The sequence below is a fragment of the Rhinoderma darwinii genome, chromosome 11, assembly GCF_050947455.1.
Source record: "Rhinoderma darwinii isolate aRhiDar2 chromosome 11, aRhiDar2.hap1, whole genome shotgun sequence".
Lineage (NCBI taxonomy): Eukaryota > Metazoa > Chordata > Amphibia > Anura > Rhinodermatidae > Rhinoderma > Rhinoderma darwinii.
The window spans coordinates 54,860,220-54,881,608 of NC_134697.1; the positions used below are offsets into that span (position 1 = coordinate 54,860,220).

At 40.3% G+C, this 21,389-nt stretch overlaps 1 protein-coding gene across 2 annotated transcripts in view; it reads left to right on the forward strand.

Annotated features, from left to right (window-relative positions):
* Positions 1 to 21,389, forward strand: part of MICU1 (mitochondrial calcium uptake 1) — a 198,965-nt gene that overhangs the window by 44,909 nt on the left and 132,667 nt on the right. For both annotated transcript variants that reach the window (XM_075841550.1, XM_075841549.1), the window contains 2 exons: positions 7,587 to 7,749; positions 18,444 to 18,487. In XM_075841550.1, the coding sequence (XP_075697665.1) occupies positions 7,587 to 7,749; positions 18,444 to 18,487 (207 nt within the window). The remainder of the gene's footprint in view (positions 1 to 7,586; positions 7,750 to 18,443; positions 18,488 to 21,389) is intronic.

A 21,389-nucleotide genomic window follows, 5' to 3' on the forward strand; every position in this document is an offset into this window, starting at 1 on the left:
CCAAGCGGATGAGAGAGAACTCCTCTCATACACACGCTGCGCAAATGATAGGTGGAAAAAAAGCGCTCAGAAATTGACCTGTGGTGCGTTTTTTTTAATCCGCAGCATGTCAATTGTATTTGTGTAATCGCTGTTTTTTTGTTGCAGGTTTTCCCCATTGAATTCAAGACTGAGCTTTTGCCACAAAAATCGTAACTCAGAACACAAAATCTTAAACTTGCCCAGAATTCTGTGCTTCTTTGCCCGTCCAAGCCAGCCTCCTGGGATGACGTTTCTTCCCATGCGACAGCTGCAGCCTGTGATGGAATGTCATCTCAGGAGGCCTGTCTTCAGGACGTCCGAGGGCAAGTATGGACAGCATTTTGTTTTTTCCTCTTCTATTTAAGGCACCTCCATTATCCACCTGGTGCCTGAGCAACATTGGAACAACCTTGTATCCTGTGAATGTTCCTGTGTGCATCTGATTCCAGTCCGCTATTTCTATCCGTTTTCAGCCTGTATCCAGTCCGCTGGTGCTGCCTGTTGTCAGCCAGTATCCAGTCATCTGCTACCTGCCTATATCTAACCCGCTATTGCTGCCTGTTGTATGCCAGTATACAGTTACGTGCTACCTGCCTGTGTCCAGCTACCTGCCTGTGTCCAGCTACCTGCCTGTGTCCAGCTACCTGCCTGTGTCCAGCTACCTGCCTGTGTCCAGCTACCTGCCCTCCACCTGTAACCAATAATCCCATTATCAGATCCAATCCATCATGGTACTATCTGCCAGTGATAGTTTGATTGGCCAGCTGCTATAACACCCGAACCACCTCAAGAGGTAGCAAGCTGGTAGCCTCCCTGCAGTGAAGACTAGATCCCTTTATTGGGGTTGAAAAGTGAAGACCGGGCAGGCTACTTAGATAACTATCTCAGAGGTGGACGAGTGGGCACCACAATCTGCTGGTCATAGAAGTTGCTGGGCAGCTACTAAGTGTACCACGCAAAGTAATGACACCTTATTCTCACCCAACATCACAATTGCTGCTGGGAACTGGTGTTTGAACTTGCCCTTGTATCAGTAAGTATGGCCTCTTTCAGTGATTTACAAGACTTCGATCACCAAACACAATGCCAAGCGTGGGATGGAGTGAACTCTGGAGCAGTGGAAACGTGTTCCCTGGAGTGACGAATCACCCTTTTCTATCTGGCAGTCTGATGGACGAGTCTGGGTTTGGCGAATGCCGGGGGGAACGTTAACTGCCTTACTGCATTGTGCTGACTGTAATGTTTGATAGAGAAGGAATAATTCTACGGGGTTGTTTTTCAGGAGTTGGCCTAGGTCCCTTAGTTACCGTGTAGGGAAAACTTAACGCTTCAGGGCTACATTCGGTTTTCTCTGTTGGCCCCATAGACATTGAATACAGCAGCAGCATACGTGACCACCACTCCGTTCAAAATTCTCCTTGTTGTGATTTAGTAGTGAGGAGGCATGGGGGTTGGTACCCCTGTTTTAGAGATCTGTGGGTGTCACAGTAGTGGGGGCCCCTAGCAATCATTTATCACCTGCAATTCGAAACAATACAGGGATGAATACCTACAAATTGTAAGAAGATAATTCTCTGCAGGATTTAGGCTTGTAAACCGACAATTTGGTTGCAAGCTTAATCCAGTGGTCAAATGTGTGGGAGCTGCTGCTTTGCCGGGGCTGGATGCAAGAACAGGCAACCAGGAATAAGTGACATTCTCACAATGGCAGCACGGTGAGGGGGGGGGGGGTTGTTGACATGGTAGGGCACAGATCAAGATGGCTCTTGAGCTCTGGCATCGTTACAACTTCATCTGTGGACGCAGATAAAGTTCAAAGTGGTGCTTGACTGCGATCCGCTTGTAATCCGTCAGCTATCAATCGGTCGCTCTCGATCTAAGGGTTTGTCGACGCCCGGTATAGAGGGTTCTGGATTTACCCACATTTTTTAAGTCTCAGGAATAGTATTTTCTTTCTAAAACTCAAATAAAAATGTACATGATTGTATGTGTTTGAAAAAAGTTGTCCGGTATATTTTTATCAGTGTTGCATGTCATTGCGCCAATCTTAACTTGCATTGTTTTAGGGCATCAACACTTTTTTTACATTTGGCTCCTGTTAGAAGGATAAGTTGGTGAAATTGTTTTATGCAACCATAGTTGGCAGTGTTGCCCAAGTAGCATCAACTACTTACAATGACGACCCTCATCTTTTCCTGCCTTAAACATTTTCTAGAAACTAAAAGAAGGTAGTCATGGAGTAAGACTGGATTTAACAATAAAATGTTCTGTGTATCCCCTATTCCTGCTGTAAGTAAAGCCAGGGATCCGGAAATTCAGACCTGTTGACTATACCAGCTCTTTATGCACATCTTTTAAGGGGTTGGTCACTTTCTTTATTGTGCTTGCATGCAGGTGTAGATAAAGCAATTGGCAAACAATACACAAGATTGACATAAGAGATCGGTCATTTGCATATAAACCTAAAGGAGAAAAATGACACTGGGCCTCATTGTGGAGGTTACCTATGCACAAAGTGAAGTAATGCGGTGAAAAAGGGCTCACCTGAGTGGTTTGTGCAAACATCAGGCACAACCCTGGTGTGTGTATGAAAAATAGTACAGCTGGGCTCTGACCGGTTGGCACAGCGTGCCACCGATGGTAGACAAGAAAGGGGAAACGGGAACCTCTTGGAGAGCCCTGCTGACTAAGAAACAAACAGAAGTGGTAGTTTATAGGGTTTTGTTTTTTTCATATTCCATTTTTTTTTATTGATTTTAATACAAACACAATTGGGGGAGAAATGTCCCAGTAATAAGCAGAGCATGACAAAGTAGGGCACAGCCCAAACATGAGGGAGAACATCACCACCCGTAAACCGCTCAAGATACGACGTCTAACTGAGTAAGGATAATTGAAAGAAGCATGACTTGACAAAAAAAATAAAAACAACAATTCAGCCTCCTATACATCCTAAAACGCTGTGGAAATAGTAGGTAAGCGTATTTACCAAAAGCAATTGACCACTTAAAACGAACACTAGAAAGGAAGGGAAAGATAGACTGGAAAACCAACAACGACAAAGGAGAGACAGGGGAAGTTCATGGTGAACCTGGACTCCAGCTCCCGATCTATCATGGATAAAGAAGAGGAAGCAGCTACGTACCTGGCAGATATGTAATCAGAGCAAGCAAACCTCCACTCCCCCGCATGTAGACCCCGCCCAAAGGAAGTCTCATGGGAGAGGAAATGCAGCATGTCTCAAGTCACTGCCGTGCGGTAAGTGGAGGAAGAGAGTAACGTGAGCCACTGAGACCAAGTGTCCCTGTATCTTACATAAGCAGCCGAGGAATGAGCCAGAAGGCGCTCCATCCGCTGTATCAATGCAATTTCCTGAAACCATTCATCTAGCAGTGGAGGCACTGCTGGTTTCCACTTGCGGGGGATAACCGATTTGGCAGCTTGAAGAAGGTGTCTAATTAGGGAGCGTTTATAAATGGGTAGTGGCATAGGGAACATAAAAGGGCCGCCTCGGGAGAACTAGGGACCGAGAACCCAGTAACTTCCAAGATAATTTTAAGAATTGTCTCCCAAAAGCTCTGCAAGGAGGGGCAACTCCACGAGATATGAGACATGGATCCCCCCGACGCACCACAGCGCCAACACGTGTCAGGTACAGACTGGTACCATTTATGCAAGGCAGTGTGGACCCGATACCACCTAGAGATGATTTTGTAGCTAGTTTCCTGCGCCCTTACGGCAATTGAGGCCCTCTGGGAAAGGGAAAATCAACGTCTCCATTGCGTGTCAGAGAATGTCGTGTTCAGTTCAGTCTCCCATGCCCTACAGAAGGATGGGAGACTAGTAGATCGCTGGGAGAGGAGTAGTTTTATAGTGTGTGGAGATGGTATGTGTAGGGGGCACAGTAGAAACACATAGGCGCTCAAAGTCAGTAAGCGGCCGGTGAAGGTGAGCCTGGCGCCTAGAAACACTATAGAAATGTTTTAACTGTGAATATTCAAATATGTGACGTGGTGAAGGCGTAACTGCCGGACAGATAGTGGTTAATGGGAGAAGAGAGGAGTCTGATAGAACCTGAGTAAAGTACATGGGGTTGGTGGAAGACCTGCCCAGGAAGGAGAGACTCGTCTCTCCAGCGGGGAAGGCAGGGTTGTCAGTAATAGGGGTCAAAGGACCCAGTGGGTCAATGAGGGAGCCCCCTATGTAGTTCATAGTTTAACAAGATTACTTTTATTTGTGCCTACGCGTTTTGATGCTGGCCTAGCATTTTCCTCATGCCAGTAATACAGTTATAAAGTAACACACTGTATATAACAGTACAAAACTGTAAAAAAATATATATATAACGGACACGGTTAAGAACAAATGTGAACAGAGGACACAAACATATACAACAAGAAAGTGTGTGGTAATAAAATCAACAAGCAGAGCGCGCTCCTAGCATAATGTACATATAAATATTATATACAGATGATAGAATTATTTTAAAAGGCAAAGGTATATACACAATTGAAAATGAACATAGGCGTACTTCGATAGGAACATAGTAGAAAAATATGTGTCCATATTGTCCGGTTAAATCTAGAAGTCTGAATTTCTTATCCACCTCTGCAACTCTTGAATTATGGAGAGGGATACTCAAATAATGATTTCTCCATTACAGTTCATCTTGAATCTTCATTCTTCTTGTCGGGTTTTAACTCGTTCGGTTGACCCGTGATCGATTTGCAATGCAAGAATTGTCTGCCTGAGGTTATTTTAGAAATAAAAAATCACAGTTTCAAAACACAGACAGCAATAATATATAACATTGGTTGAGAACAGTATTGGAGACCATATTAACCATGAATAAAGGCTTCAAACAGAGCTTGATGCATGTTATATTGTACTACTGTTAGCGATTTTTATATTGTACAACAGATCTGTGTTAGGTATATCATGTTTGAAACCCCTGTAGGCCAGGACTTGGGGAAACCCCTGTAGGCCAGGACTTAAAGGGGTTGTTTTCTACTAACCACTAGTTTGGAGATAACCTGCTGTTAGGTGGGGGTCCAAGATTATTATTGTAGGTTGGGAATTAAAAAAAAAAATGTATACACTAAAACTTAAACTTTTAATAAGGTCTACTTGTAAAATATTTAAGAAAACCATGAAGGAATATAAAGTGTATTGTGTCTAAAATTATGCCACAGTGTAAAATGATCGAGAGCATCAATACCACTAATTTTAGTGAGTAGAGCAGTGTAAATACAATCTAGCTTTACATGACATGAAGAGTAATAGAAAGATCTTACCCAATTGCTTGTATTGACATCGAGGCAGGAGTGTTCAAATAGGTCCTTAGCAGTAGCCCATATGCACATGGGAACTAGTTTACTGTGCCTATTTCGCCTTGTGGGGGATCTACACTTGTACCTAAGGTCTACACAGAGCTACCGCCCGACAGGGGCGACCCATCTTCAATCTGCCCCTAATTGCAGAAAACCCTATAACTGTCCCTCATCATCCACACTATGCATTTAGTTTATCGGTCCGGTATAGACTCATCAGGGGGCCTGTTGTCATGACTGACCAATATCTAATGCATAGTCTAGTTCTCACTGTGTTAGGTAGAATAGGATGCTGCTTATTCCATTGACAATGTATTGCATGTGGCGTGTGGTGTCTGGTCTATGCTATCCTCAAACAGCGATACACCTATTTTCATAAATTATGAGTTGCCCCTTCCATTCGCACAACGAAGCTACGCAGTAGCTATTCGCTTATTGATGCTCTCGGTCATTTTGACGCAATACACCTTTATATCTGTTTTATGTTTTTCAGAAATATTTTAGTAGTAGACCTTTATTAAAAGTTACAATTCGGTGTATCACTCACCTCTGCTGATAAGTGACTGATTTTCTTTGGCGATGATGGCTTGTTCTCTAACACGAGAGATAGTGTTTTTGGTTTTTTTTCTTTTGGGCATCTGCTGTTTTGTCAAAATATTAGAGATTTTAAGTCCATTTAATTCAGATCTTTTAAGTTTGATTTTAAGAGGAGTATTTTTATTTTTTTTCATTTTTAATAGTCAAAGACCATCACAGTCTCCAAACACTTTACTCGTGTGTGATGGGCGATCTGATAGCACTCCTCTTTCTTTTGATTGATTGGATGTCGATTAAAGGGAATGTGTCGCTCTAATTTTTTTTTTTCTTTTAGTTAAACAGTTAGTGTATACATGATTAGACATTGTTATAATTTTTTTTAATTTTTTCACAAGTCAGGAAATAGTGCTTGCTTCAGAACACGTCTGGAATCCACGACTGGAAGTAGTCATCTTACTATCCGGCCGCGGCTTCCGGTCCACAAGAAAATTGCGCCGGATGTCGCTCGGCCAAAGACCTTCCATTTTGACTGTGTGGGAGCGGCGCATGCGCCATTCCCACACAGACGGCGTACAGCATAGTGAATGGAACGGCTCCCGTTCGCATTCTCTATAGGGATGTATGTGCCGTATTCCATGTCTGTATGTGTCGTTAATCGACACATACAGAGATGAAAAAAAAAAAATGGCAGCCCCATAGAGAAGAAAAAGTTTGAAAAGTAAAACATAAACACACAAATAGATAAAAATGTTTTTAATGAAACACTATAAGCAAATTGATCTAAAAATTATTTTTTTTCGCAACACCCGTCCTTTAACAATGTGGAAAACATGAGATGCTGGCTGTGTTTTGTTTTGCTTCCCTTTATGATACTTTCTTTCCTAGATACTGCACTTAGGATACATTTTTATGGCATTGACTAGAGTTGAGTGAGGTCCTAGTCAGACGAATAAATAGAGAAGCAAAAGGCACGGCGCCACATGGTGCAGGTCAATGGGATAACGGGAGAGTCATAAACATAATCGGTTATGCTCACCTTGTAAGTATGTGATAAAGGCAGAGAATAATCAGTCCACTTCGTGCTGCTGCCAGGATCCAAAGCCGGTAAACCAGACCGGTTACCGCTAATCAAACATGTGGACAAAAAGGAGGCAAAAGGGAGGATCCCATAGGGCGCTGCTGCGTGGTTGTTTAAAGGTGGTCAATGATGATAGATACGAAAATATATAAGTAGATATTTATTAAATCCATATAGGCTTCAGCACACACAAACAATCGCCAACACCCACTGTGGTCCTAGTCAGACGACCTCCATTAGACAACTTCTTGAGATGTTGATGGTTACCTGCATTGCAGTCCTTTCAGGCCGACCCTCATTTATTCGCTAAGTGATGGCTTCTTTTTCTTCTAGTAATACAAATGCAATGGAATTGTCTTTTGTCCTCTATTTTCACTTTTGCTTTTTGTAGGATAATAAAACATCTCCCTTTTTTTTTTTTTTTTTTTTTTTGCTATCAAACGTTTTATACAGCTAGTATCTGTCGGATATATTTTCAGATAAATTGTCTAGATCACATATTTCCTTTTAGAACTTATGCTGCTTAACTAGAACAAAAGGGAAAGCTTGGGTGTTTTATTTATTGACTACTTAAGCCATAGGCTTCTCAGTTTTTATTGATGCTTTCTTTTTTATTCTAGGTGATGGAATATGAGAATCGTATTCGAGCCTATTCAACTCCAGACAAAATCTTCCGATACTTTGCAACTCTGAAAGTTATACATGAGTCTGGGGAAGCAGAAGTCTTTATGACACCACAAGATTTTGTGAGATCCATAACACCCAATGAGAAACAGCCAGAAAGTGAGTACTACAGTCAAATACAGATGATTACACAGAATTTTGCAACCTGTTCGTTTTGTCCTAAAGAGGATCTGTCACCAGTTTATCAATTCCCTATCTCCTAACTGATCGGCGCTATGATGCTGATAACTACAGTGTGATTTGTTTTAAAAAAAAAATATTATTTGCAAAGTTATGAGCATTTTCTAAATATGCTAATGTGGCTCTAATAGCCAAATAGGAGGTGACTCTTTCTTTTCACTCTTGTGGTTGTAATGTTTTCTATATGACGCTGTCCAATCAGCATACAGCTTCTACTCTGTCCCTGCCCAGCAACACAGCCTAATCGTATAGTATACAGCTTCCATTCCTGATTGTGCTTTCAACTGGGGATATCTCTGGTTGTGTCAAAGCTAGAACTGCGATCCTGGTATCATATGAAAGATTAGAATCTCCTCTTTCATATGCCAGAACCGCTGTTCTAGGTGGTCCACAGCAGGAGATATGGCTATTTGAAGTGATCCCCCTTCCCTCCAGCCTCAGTCTCTCACACTGTGTGAAGCAGCTTCATGCTGATAGGACAGCGTCGTAGGCTGTGAGGTAGCGCCACCTCGAGAGAATCGCTGGTGTTGACGCACCTTTGTCTAGTATAGCCTCATTTTACATATTTAGAAAAAGCCTATAACTTGATAAATAATAAACTTTTTGGGACACAATGTTCACTAGTATTATCAGTGTGACCGCCTATTCGATTAGCTAGGAGATTGGGCATTACTAAACTTGTGACAGATCCTCTTTATTGTCCAAATCTGGATGTTCCTTAACGGCTTCATTCACATGAAGGTAAAATGCTTTTCTGGGACAACCTGTTGGATTACTTGGATTAAATATTGAGATGTAGCATTTTGTAAATCCCTCCCACTCTGGCCGAGGTTTAATTGTCACATGACTGGGATTAACATAACATAAGGGGGAGTCTGACACATTTACTGGAGTGGGAAAACATACTATCCGTCGGTGGTGCTTTTTTTTCCTTTTTGTTTTGGTTCTGTCCTGCAAACAGGACAGACCCGGTTCTGGACAAAGCAGCTTGAAACTTAAAGGGGTTGTCCGGTTTCAGCTAATTTTTTGTTATTTTTTGCATTATTAAGTTATAAAAAATCTCCATTTATACTTTGTGTTAATTCCTCATGGTTTTCAAGATCTCTGATTGTTGTAATTCAGTAGGAACATTTAATAATGTTTACTTCCAGTGAATAAAGTTCTGTCCATGGTCATGTGATGAACACACAGGTTCATGGTTTGGTACAGTTCAATTATCCGAGCTGTGTTTTTTACCAACCTCCGCACCTGTGTGTACATCACATGACCATGGACAGAATTTTCTCCACCGCGAGTAAAAATTAAATGTTACTACTGAATACCAACAAGCAGAGATCTTGAAAACCGCTAGGAATTAACACAAAGTTTACTAGGAAATTTGACAACTTTTCATTTAATAACATTCATTTGCTAAAACTGGACAACCCCATTTTTAAAATGTTCCGCGATTTGGGGTTGAGAGGTTTGTGAAAATGCATCATGGCGATGACTGCCGCTAGCTGTAACTATAACATTCATAGACGTTCATAGTTATTGGCTCTACTATATTTTGTCAACATGGTATCTGTGTACATCTATATGGATGCCTATTTCAGTATTTTAAATGTAAGACGTAGCTTTATCCCTTTTAATAAAATGCTACCCTGTTCCAGTTTTGTTTTATAAGCTTCATACCTTAATCTGTTTATTTAGTGTGAAGAACAGAATGGGATTTTATTAGGTAATTTCTTTCTTTCCAACCCCGTTCTTGGCTGTAATTCTACGGCCCCTCTACAGTTGCAGCCATCGAAAACTGTTTATGAAAGTCTTGTACTGGTTTTAGTTTTGCTCTAAATGTAATAATTTGAAAAAAAATAAAATGCCGCAAAGGAGCATAAGTAAAATACTAGCAATACTTATTCCAAATTCGTGATGGACTATCACTATTTTTTTGGGTGCAAAATGTTGGAGAACATGTAACTAGGGCATGGACTTAGGGCTTATTCAGACAAACGTATAATACGTCCGTGCAACGCGCGTGATTTTCACGCGCCTCGCATGGACCTATGTTAGTCAATGGGGCTGTTCAGACAGTCCGTGATTTTCACGCAGCGTATGTCCGTTGCGTAAAACTCACGACATGTCCTATATTTGTGCGTTTTTCGCGCATTACGCACCCATTGAAGTCAATGGGTGCGTGAAAATCACGCGCAGCACACGGAAGCACTTCCGTAGGACGCGCGTGATTCGCGCAACAGCAGTAAAAACTATGAATGAAAACCGAAAAGCACCACGTGCTACATACAGAGTTTCATAATGATGGCGGCTGCGCGAAAATCACGCAGCCGCCATCATACGCTGATGACACACGGAGCTGTTAAGTGCCTTTTGCGCGCGCAAAACTCCACGTTTTTTTGCGTGCGTGTGAATCCGACCTAAGGATGAGAAATTTGTCTAATGAGTTACAGATAATTTATAATACAGCGTTCACCATTTTGATGTATTTGGCATAAATAGTTCCTAATTCCATGGCTATTCCTTTTGTGAAGAGGTTTTTTTTCAATGACCATATCGGTAAATGTGCCACACTTCTTTTATTTTTTTCTTCTTCTTTTTTTAAGGCAATCGGTCACCAGACAGACCCCTTTAATAAAGAGCGTCTATAAGCTAGCGTAGTATAGTGGTGGTCTTCACTAGTTGCTATTGCACTTGCTAAATGTAGGTTCCAGGTATTTCTTTATAAACTTCTTCCTTACAGATTCTGAGATTTACATTGTTTGCAAATAGACACACAGAAGGTTAGAGAACTCATTTACGTTCTTTATTAACTCCATGGAAGTTTGTTTCATCTGTTCACTCTGAGAAAATGAAGAAACATTTCTGAGGCAGTTGAGTATTTTTATTGGAACTGTTACAAGTCCCCGAGTAAAGAAACAAATCGGACACAGCAGCTGCTTCCATCATCAGGCACAAAGTGACAGGTGAAACCCTGAAGAGGAAGACGGGCACAGGGAAATACAACAATTATCTCAGCTATCAGCACCACAGAAGAGCAACTTGTCATCTTGCGTACATTCATCCCTCCGTGCAGGCAGTGTTGCAGCCAACCAAATTATTTTTCTTCATAATAATATTAAAGAAAAACTTCTGCGGTAATAGTCAATTTTTCCTGCCGGTTTCCCATTTAGGCTGTGTTCACATCAGCGTTGCCCTTCTGTCGAGGGGTTCCGTCTGAGGTTTCCGTCGGGTTAACGCCTCAACGGAAAGGCAAACGGAAATCTTAACTACCGTTTGCATCACCATTGATCTCAATGATGACGGGAACATTGCTAAAGGTTTCCGTTTGTCACCGTTGTGACAGGGTTCCGTTGTTTTGACCGAATCAATAGCGCAGTCGACTGCACTGCAAGATACACACAGCAAGAGCGTATTAGGTAATTGCAGTAGCTCTTTTGCACTTCGTGCATATACTTACCACGGAGAGAGTAATTGTCACGTGGAATGCTAGTGCAGCTGACTCTCTCGCAGCGTGCAAGTCACACTAAGTTAGTTAGGCGACGTCAATAGCCTTTTTGCAATTCATGAGTAGACCCACCGAGTATAATTGTCTGTAATAGATCTATAGACATTGATGCAGCAAAAATTTAAAAGCACTTGTTGCCATACAAAATAGTTCAGTGCAAGTCACATAATAAAAAAATAAATATTTATTAAGCCTTTTGCAGTCAGGATCTATGTTGGATGATACTCCATAAACTAATATGTGGCAAAAATTAACTAACCGAGTTAGGCCTCATGCAGCATGGCCTGCAAAAAATGAAAAGTAGGACGTGCTCCATATTTCCCGGCACGGTTCTACGGCATGGACACCCTTCCGTACTGGTGTCCGCGGTTAATAGAACCGGGCAGGTCCGTAATTTCGGTCCACAATTACGGAGTTGTTTTATGGTCGTGTGCATGGGGCCTTAGGCCTCATGCACACGTCAGTATTTTGCTTCAGTATTTGGAAGCCAAAACCAGTAGTGGAACATAGTTGTCAAGGGTTCGGACAGCACTAGGCGGTAGTGGGTGCACGAGTAGGGACCCAAGACGCGTCCTATATGCAGTCAGCCGCGATACCTACACGCCTTGATTCTGACTCTAAGCCACAATTTGCAATAAGTGCTTGATGAAGGTCATAATCTGTCCCGAAACGTCGCACATGCCGCATTGGCATAAATAAAAAGATTTAATAATTTCACTCCAATCTCTTGTGCCGAGTACTTCTTTTGCTAGTAGTGGAACATAAACAGAGAGATCCTATAATGGAAAGATTTGCACCTCTTCTGTGTTTTGGACCCACTCCTGGTTTTGGCTTCCAAATACTGTAGCAAAATACTGACCAGAATACGGATATGTGCATGAGGCCTTAATCACTGTATGTGAATGAGATAAACATACGGGCTCAAGTAGCTAGGCTGGTTAAATATATTGGGGGACATCCAGCCTATTTGTCCCTTGGTTATAATCAAATAATCACCCATAACTCTGCCTACATTTTAAATTATGTGCCATTGAATATTTTAGAGTACATGAATATAAGTACATTTTTATATCTTTACATCACCTTTTCCCTTTTATTTTCCCTTCCTTGCATTAATACAATGGATAACTTAGGCTTTGTTCATACGACAAAATTTTCACACGGATTCCAACACGTATTCCGCAGAAAGAACTCGAAAAAAACTTGTAACAAGCCGCCTTATTATCTTCAATGGGAAACTTCCCCATTGTTAATAATTTTTATATCTTTACATCGCCTTTTCCCATTCCTTTCCCCTTCTTAGCATTATGATTCTCCTTGGTGGTGCACACCCGATGTGAAAGTTAATCAAAATTAATACAAAATAAAAGTAAAGAACTAATATTAACAATTCCTTCAAGTAACACCATTATAATACGAAGTTATCCATGGGAAGTGCCAGGAGGACTCGGGTAGACTGCAGCCGTATTGTCCATAGACTCCTGCTCAACCGATTTTACCAACACAGAAATCTGTTTGAGTGACCACATGTGTCATGTTACTGTAAAGTGTTTGACCTCGAGCACACTTCGGTGAAATGCTTGTGTGCCTTTCCGTTTTTTAACGGATAGCACACTGAACCATTCATTTCTATGGGGTCAATCACACTTCCGTAACAGAAAGGGTCCTACTCCTGTCCGTTTTTTTTTTGCCGATCAGTCTCGGCCTTTATAGTCATTTGGTCCGTTAGAACAACGGACCGCACATGGAAGCCATCCGTGGGCGGTCAGTGTTTCATGGATCCATGATTTATGGCCGTACAAATAGCAACGGATGTGTGCTTGAGGCCTTAGTATGTCTATATGTGCATCATTGTCTAATTTCCACCACAGTGCATGGTCTTGAAGACTTGCTTTTGTCCTTTTTTATCTTGTAGCATTTTGTATATTGTTACAATCTATGGGATATTCTTATATTTGCTTTTCTCTGTACAAATACCATTAGGAAATAGATAAAATGGATAAAGATGTAGTCTAACTAGTTAATGCACTTATCTTGTAAACCATTATTTTAGAAAATAGCCCAGTAATGGAAAACGAAACTTGCAAACATGGCCTTTGGAAAAGGTCAGACGTGTTACCCTTTATGAAATGACAAGGTCATTAGTTGTTGTTCTAAGCCCAATGCTGCTTTTCTAGTACTGGTGACAAGTGAAATGTTATGTGACTGAGATGAAATGGTCACTCCTAGAATTCGTTGTGTTCTTTTGTCAAGGAAGAAATGGCCACCCCTCAGTCTAATGGACTGAGCAAGGAAAGGGTTATTTTGATGTTTAAAGAGTCTCTGTCACCAGATTATAAGTGCCCCCTCTCCTACATAATGTGATCGGCGCTGGAATGTAGAGAACAGCGGTTTTTATTTTGAAAAACGATAATTTTTGAGCAAGTTATAAACAATTTTAGATTTATGCTAATTACTTTCTTAATAGATAACTGGGCGTGTTTTTACTTTTGACCAACTGGTCCGTTGCATGGTATCCAGACTTCCACGAGCACTAATATGGGTAAGGTTTTTGAAGGGTGAGGGGGGGATCTTTCTGTGACGAACGGTCCTTCTTATATGACTGTTTGACATTTTCTTGACTATTATGTGTGTACTTAACTGATACTATATGATGATTCAGTGTTCACAGATTTTCCCACCACCCATCCTCCATACTCCTATTTTTAGGATGTATTACATATTCCCATAAAGATATAGGGAGTCTGCCTCCCATGTTCAAACTGGAACATTATAGAGTCTTCTTGTCATTTTTGTATCTTTTTTTTAAATGAGGTTTGTCCAAATTTATGTGACTAATAAAATGTTTTATATTTTTTATACATATATGGCTTCTATGCTCCATCTTTTCTCTTCTGTTTAAACCTGACATGGTGCCTAAAATATAATCTAATAAAAAGACTGCCCCAAAATCCCTGAGGTGCTCCTTTGCTTCTGAGGCCGGTGTTCCAGTCCATTACCACACCAGGGCCACATGAAGGATATTTCTAAAAACTGCAGAATCTGGGCAATAAATATTGAGTTGCGTTTCGATTGTAAAACTTTGTGTTACAGAAAAAAATTAATTGAAAATCAATTTCTGCCAAAAAAAATACCATGTGATTTGTAAATTTCACCTCTACTTTGCTTTAATTCTTGTGAAACGCCTAAAGGGTTAAGAAACTTTCTAAATGCTGTTTTGAATACTTTGAGGGGTGCAGTTTCTAAGATAGGGTGATTTATGGGGTCTATCTAATATATAGGGCCCTCAAAACCACTTCAGAACTGAACTGGTCCCTGTAAAAATAGCCTTTTGAGATTTTCTTGAAAATGTGAGAAATTGCTGCTAAAGTTCAAAGCCTTGCAACGTCCTAGAAAAATAAAAGGCCATTCAAAAAAACATGAAGTAGACATATGGGAAATGTGAAATCGTAACTGTTTTGTGTGGTATTACTATCGGTCGTTCAAGCAGATACATTTAAATTTATAAAAATACTAATATTTGCTAATTTTCTCTAAATTTTGGTGTTTCTTACAAATAAATATTGAATTTATTGACTTCATTTTTTCACTAACATAAAGTACAATATGTCACGAGAAAACAGTCTTAGAATCACTTGGATAGGTAAAAGCATTCCAGAGTTATTACCACATAAAGTGACACATGTCAGATTTGAAAAATAAGGCTCTGTCAGGAAGGTCAAAAGTGGCCACAGCGGGAAGGGGTTAATAAATTGACAACTGGGTGTTACCAGTTGGGGTTGTCTCTCTACACAGAATTTGGCCAATCAGCCAATCAGTGCTGACAGAGTGAGGCTGTGTAGGGACACGCCCATTGGACACGGAATGGTAACACCCAGTGGCCCTCGATAATACGTTAATATTGGCTGGTCAAAATAATTGTGTGTTTGTGTGTATATATCGAGATATTTACTTACATAAATGTCTATATCTTAAAAACAGACTTTTTCTTCTGTAATATAATGCAAAATCATCCAGAGATCTATGAATGTGTGGCAGATGGGCTCGATGGTAATGAAGGAAGCCATTTCGTTATTCTACTAATATTCCAGTGTATGTGGGGATAATTCACCAGATGTTATTTGAAATGACACACATTATTCCCAGCAGTTTATTATGTAAATGAATTATTTGTTTTACAGACATATGTGAATTCTATTTAAAAAAGCGTAAAATAAATAAATCACTTTTTCTACAAACAACGCACTTTCAGTGATCTCTTCTGAGGGCTTTGTTTTGATGACCTGGCATTTAAATTGCATGTACCTTGTTTTAAAGTGGACCTGCCACCTCTCTTGAAATGTCTGTTTTAGTTAAGAAATAAATAAGTATTCTGGGGTATCTTTTCTTACAACTCTACAATATGCCTTTTCTCTGTTATTCCTCCTAGAAATTAAGAAATTGACAACTGGGTGTTACTATTTGGGGTGTGGCCCTACACAGACTAACAAAGTCCAATCAGTGCTGAGTCAGTGTGTAGGGACACGTCCCTTTGATAGGGGCAATTCTTGACACCCAGTTGTCAATTTATTTATACATTTCCAGGAGGAATAAATGAGGAATGGCACAGCACACAGTAATAAGACAATATGTACCTGAATTGTTATTTAGTTGGGAATACAATTATTTGTTCAAATAGACATGTCAGGAGAGATGACCGGGCCACTTATTTTTATTTTATATTTTTTAGACTTTTTTTTTTTAATATATAAAGTCTAGTTTTATATACAAGTCTAAAATTTATTTTGGCATAAATCAGTAGTACATATGAATTACCTTGCAGCAGCATGAGCAACCTTTTCCTCGTGTTCAGCAGTCTGTACAGAGCCAAAGACCAGTTTACACGAAGGAGAAGATAAACGATAAAAATGAAGCTATAGTTTTATTTATCTTCATTGATGCCCCCATAAAAATCGGCAGCACAAAGATCATTGTGTGTAGAGGTACTTTTACACCGGCACACTTTAGCCGGTGCCAAGAGCACCAATCAACGAGACTGCTCATTGATTGGCGCTCGTTTCCTCCTTTCACAAGGAGCTATGCACGGGTACGAGCGCTTGTTACTACGATCGCTCGTCCCCATACATTTCTATCATTTCGGCAGCGCCTCTCCCTGTTTACGCAGGTAGATGTGTTGCTGACCGATCATATTTTACACTTCTAAAATTTTACGATCAGCCGATGAACGAGCCTTTTCTTGTTCATCTGCTGATCGCTGCCCTGTTTACACAGGGCAATTATCTGGAACGAGCTCTCGTTTCCCCGATAACTGGCCAGTGTAAAAGAGCCCTCTAAGGCCCCGACGTTCTCAACTCAAAGAAAATTAATCTAGAGCCTTAATAGCCTATTGTTAATTTTGTATTGTCTGACAAGTCAAAAGAGCCACACTCCATGCACTATATTCTTCACACTTCTACAGGAATTACTGCTGGTCAGAAACAATATGGCACTGATATGAGTGATACAGTGCAGCAGAATGTGTTGCCGCTTTTTAAGCGTCATGAAGTAAAGTGCTCATGGCATAGCCATAGAGATCTGGCCTGCAAAATAGTCTGCGCTAAAACAAAAGATAAGGAAAGCTTAAAGGGGTTTTCCTGATAAAGTACATTTATCACCTATCCACAGGGTTGGTGATTAATGAATAATTACTTGGACCCCCAGCACTGGGACCCCCACCAATTCAGGATTCTGAACGGAGCTGTGGTCGTGCATGTGCACTGCCGCTCCATTCAATGTCTATATGGATGACTGAAATTTTGTACGAATTGGGTTTTTTTACTATATTTTTATAGCGATCAAAGGTATATATTTATATAGCATGCTGAGAATAAGCTGCTTGGCATTTCACTCTGGACCCGGCTTCTTCGCATTTTTCCGAATTTATAATATGCCTCTAGTGGCAACGGTAGGCAGCCAGAACATTGGGGATATTTACGTTACAAAATGCCACAGAATTCAAGCAGAAATTGTCCCAGAAAAGGGAAGTTCATGGAGGGTACTAAATTTCTTATGTGTTTAAGTCACTTTTTATGCTTCTTTCAACGGTTTCGAAAATTGTTTAGTAAAAAGTGACTAAGGGAAATTATAAAATGAACCAAATTTATTAAAGACATTCCAGATTATATATTCACCTTCTTCCTCGCTATCCAGCAGTCTGTCTGCTTCAGATTCTGTTGGTTTTTGGGAAATGGTTTGCGAAACCAATCCCTGATGGTTCCTCAGAGCATCACTTGAGCAGGTGGAGTCGGCACCATTTCTGCTTACTTGCACTACCTCGGGACTACAGTGTGATTTATCCTTCCCTTAATAAGTTTATAGTATGTAAGATTATCAAGATTGAGCCAAGGAGATTGAACGGTCTTCACCTTCATTATAACGGTCACAGGAATCTATCCAACCACCATCAATAACTAATAAACAAATGCTTTAGATTTCTGTTTCGTTTTTTTAATTTTTATCTAGAAGTAGGTTTACAAAACTGCATAAAATGGCATGTGTTATGTTTACGGCTTTTAAAATCTATCAATCTGGTTTTACTAGTTTACCAGGTGACCGTGTATAAAATGACTCTGTTGCCAAGTGTCAAACTTGCCACTTAAAATAATACCCTAACCAAATAAAGGTGTAAAGAACTCCTTTATTGGACAATCCCTACTCGTTAGAAGGGTCGTTTGACAATAAACTGATCACAAATTGACCCTCTGCATGGACCACCAAAAATTACCTGTAATCTGTAAGGAAACCAGTCAATAAATGTTAACTTTCCCTGCAGCGCCACCACCGGTGACATTTAGCATTACACCGTGCCCATTCAAACAAACGGGTTGTCTGTGTAATACAGGATAGGACAGGTCTTCCAGAGTGAGACACTCTTTATAACTGCTCTTCACTCTGGCTAAGCGATGTGGATCCTGAACAGGGGAACACCCCACTTCTAACTCTAAATAGAGTATATGAAAATGGGTTTTCTAAATTGGACAACCCCTTTGAAGTAGTGTATCTGGCTTTTCTTTAAACTGTTTTTAAGAATATTTTCATTTTGTTAATATAATTTATATTCTTATTTTGACAGATTTGGGCCTGGATCAATTTGTTGTAAAACGATATGATGGAAAGGTGAGTAAAACCTCTGCTGACGTTATTATGTAATACTATTACTCATCACTGACCATGTTATGTACCTTTCAGAAAATCATTTGTCTATCTCCGTTCCAGGCCATTTTATTAAACATACATGCATACCATAAATGCAGCTCCTGTAGCTACTATGGAGCCAGGCAGAGAAGGTCCTGGCTCAGGTTGGCCCCACCACTTTTTTTTTTTCCCCCCAAGGTTGGTGGGAACCTCCGCACCACTACAATGCTAGGGTTAGGGGGGGGGGGGGGGTGAGGAACAAAAAGCACCAAGTGCAAACTCCAGTATGTTTAAGGGATTCAATAGTTTGTATTAAATATGGCTCTGTTCATATCAATGTTATTTTAGTGTTATGGAGTGCATGTACAGATTCATTACTCGCAACTAGTTGCCACAAAAAATAAGGAATTATTGCCAGGAAAATAGTGTTTATTGGTACCTTTTTTATTTTAAATGAATTTCTTTTAATTTCCAATTACATAATTTACGCAATTCCCTGTAAAATATTGTGTGCTAAAATACTGTGTTCCAACCTTCCGATCCATACTGTGTTACAATCCTGTCCTGGTATTGCTGATCTCAGAGACCACCGCTTCAGGATGGCATTGTATTCACACGTCTCAGTCGTAACGCTTGTTCATAGAGTACCTACACAGAACTTTATGCACTTTTTGCAATTTGTATTCTATGAAATGGGGGGGAATCAGCAAAGCGGGCAAATCCATCTGCTCCCCTGTAATTGCATTGCAACTTTTGATGGGGCAACAAGTTGACATATTGGCAGTTCCAGCCTTTTATATAAACGCTTTGCGATATTTTGTTCTTCTATTTATATTTTTATTGCTTTATGTTGCAGAGTAGAATTTCACTTGAACTACTTCAGCTGTCATCTGTGTAAATGTGGTTGCTAGTAAATGATTGAACTCTATGTATCCTGCAGATGATTTGTCCCTGTGGTGTTACAGAGAATCCTATTAATCTACTAACATGGCTACAGTGTAAATAAAAGCAGATGACATAACGTTGAAAGCTCTTTATTAATTTGTAAAGACAAATTGGCTTCTCGGTGAACCAGTTATATCAAGTCTCTGGAATGGAAGAGCAGCTATGGTTGATATCTGAACGGAAGGATCACATTATAGTGCATTTTACACTTTCTCAAATGCCTTTTTCTTTTTGGGCAATTTACATGACCGACCTTGCATTGAATTATTGTTTAATAATAAAATGGAAAGATCGGAACACATTGCACCAGTTTCTGCTAAGCCCAGGGTAGTGTTTGAGGATAAAAAGTTGAAGATCTGGGCTAGTGTAGGGCTTAAGGTGCCCATACACATTACTCTGCTGAATCCGCCATAATCGGCTGACCATCTAATGTATATAAGTGCCTCCTGAATCTCCCTTGTCGTCAGATGTCAAGGGAAAGATGGGTTTGGCATGTTGGAATTCAACATTCCCAATTTTTTTTTATTCCCGCAGGTGATAAGGCGTTGCCAGAGGGGTCTGGCAGTGGTTTATGCTCCTCTCCCCAATGAAACAAATATGTTGCGTGCACATTTGTATTTTAGTCAGAAGAACTATGATGAGGCGCGGCGTCCAATTCACAGCCTTTCAATTTTAATGCTGTCGTTTTTATTGAATCTATGCCCAGAAATCTCTTATCTTAGGACACACACAAAATATATGGAGCCAAGTATTCCTTATCACATCTCAGCAATAAATGGGGGCTCCCAGGAAAGTGGCATAGTATACTTTCTTTTAAAAACCTTGCATGAAAAAAAATGGAGATGTATCAATACTGGTGCAAAGTAAAAGCAACCAATCAGGTTGCTGCTTTCTTTTTCGATAAGGCCTCTGAATAATAAGAGGTAGTCGTCTTCGATATTCATGAGCTGCTGCTAAATACCGCCCACCCTCCTGCCGCTGATTGACCGTTTTCTCCCTATGCACAGTAATAGGGCGGCTGGGATGGGTTAGCGGCAGCTCATGGATGTCGAGGACTACTTCCTCACAGCGTGATGCAGGCACTAAAACAAAAAAAAATAATTATAAGTTTTACAAAAACTACACAGCAGACATAACGTGGAAATCGATGTTTCTCTCTACCTTATACTTCCCTCAGAGAGCACAGTACAAAGATGGTGACAGATTCCCTTTAAAATAAATAAAAATCAGTTATGGTCTGGGAACCTCCTCAGTCACAAGAATGGAGAGGCCGACTGAGCTCTTCCTGGAGCGGTATCCCATCCACTTTTAGCTTAAAGATCTTTTGACCTCCGAGTTTTTTTATTGGCTTCCCGTTGAGATCAATGGGGCTCTAAGGCACATGTCAGATGTATAAAAGAAATGCGTCATGTTAACCCAAAGTAAAACGAAAGAACATTTTAATATGTATTTTTTTATTATTTCACCTAAGAGAAAGCAATATAAAGGTCGGAGATATGTATATGATATCCACAAACATTGAAACCCTTTAAAGGCGATTTGTAAATATTGAATACATTATAACTTTTATTTAAAACTTCATAAAGAAAAAGCTGTGTAATATAGTTATTTATCGATTCCTGGCAATTCCCAAGCTGCTTACCTGCTTCATCCCTTGCTGCTCCCTCTGTACCATCATGGGCAGTGACTTCTCGTCCTTGCCGCCCTGATCCCGTTTCTGCTGTCCGTTGCAACATCCTGATGTATAATGAAACACATTTCTGCTAAATGTGACTGCACGATTGGACACATTTATTTCCCCTCCGATAATACGGAACTAGAAATGGCCTAATAAATTCTACAGATCCCTATAAGATCCCTCCCGCTTCTAAAGACTTATTTAATAGAGTTGGAAATAAGCTACGTTACTCCAGCATGTCTCGGTGTGCTTTATAGGGAA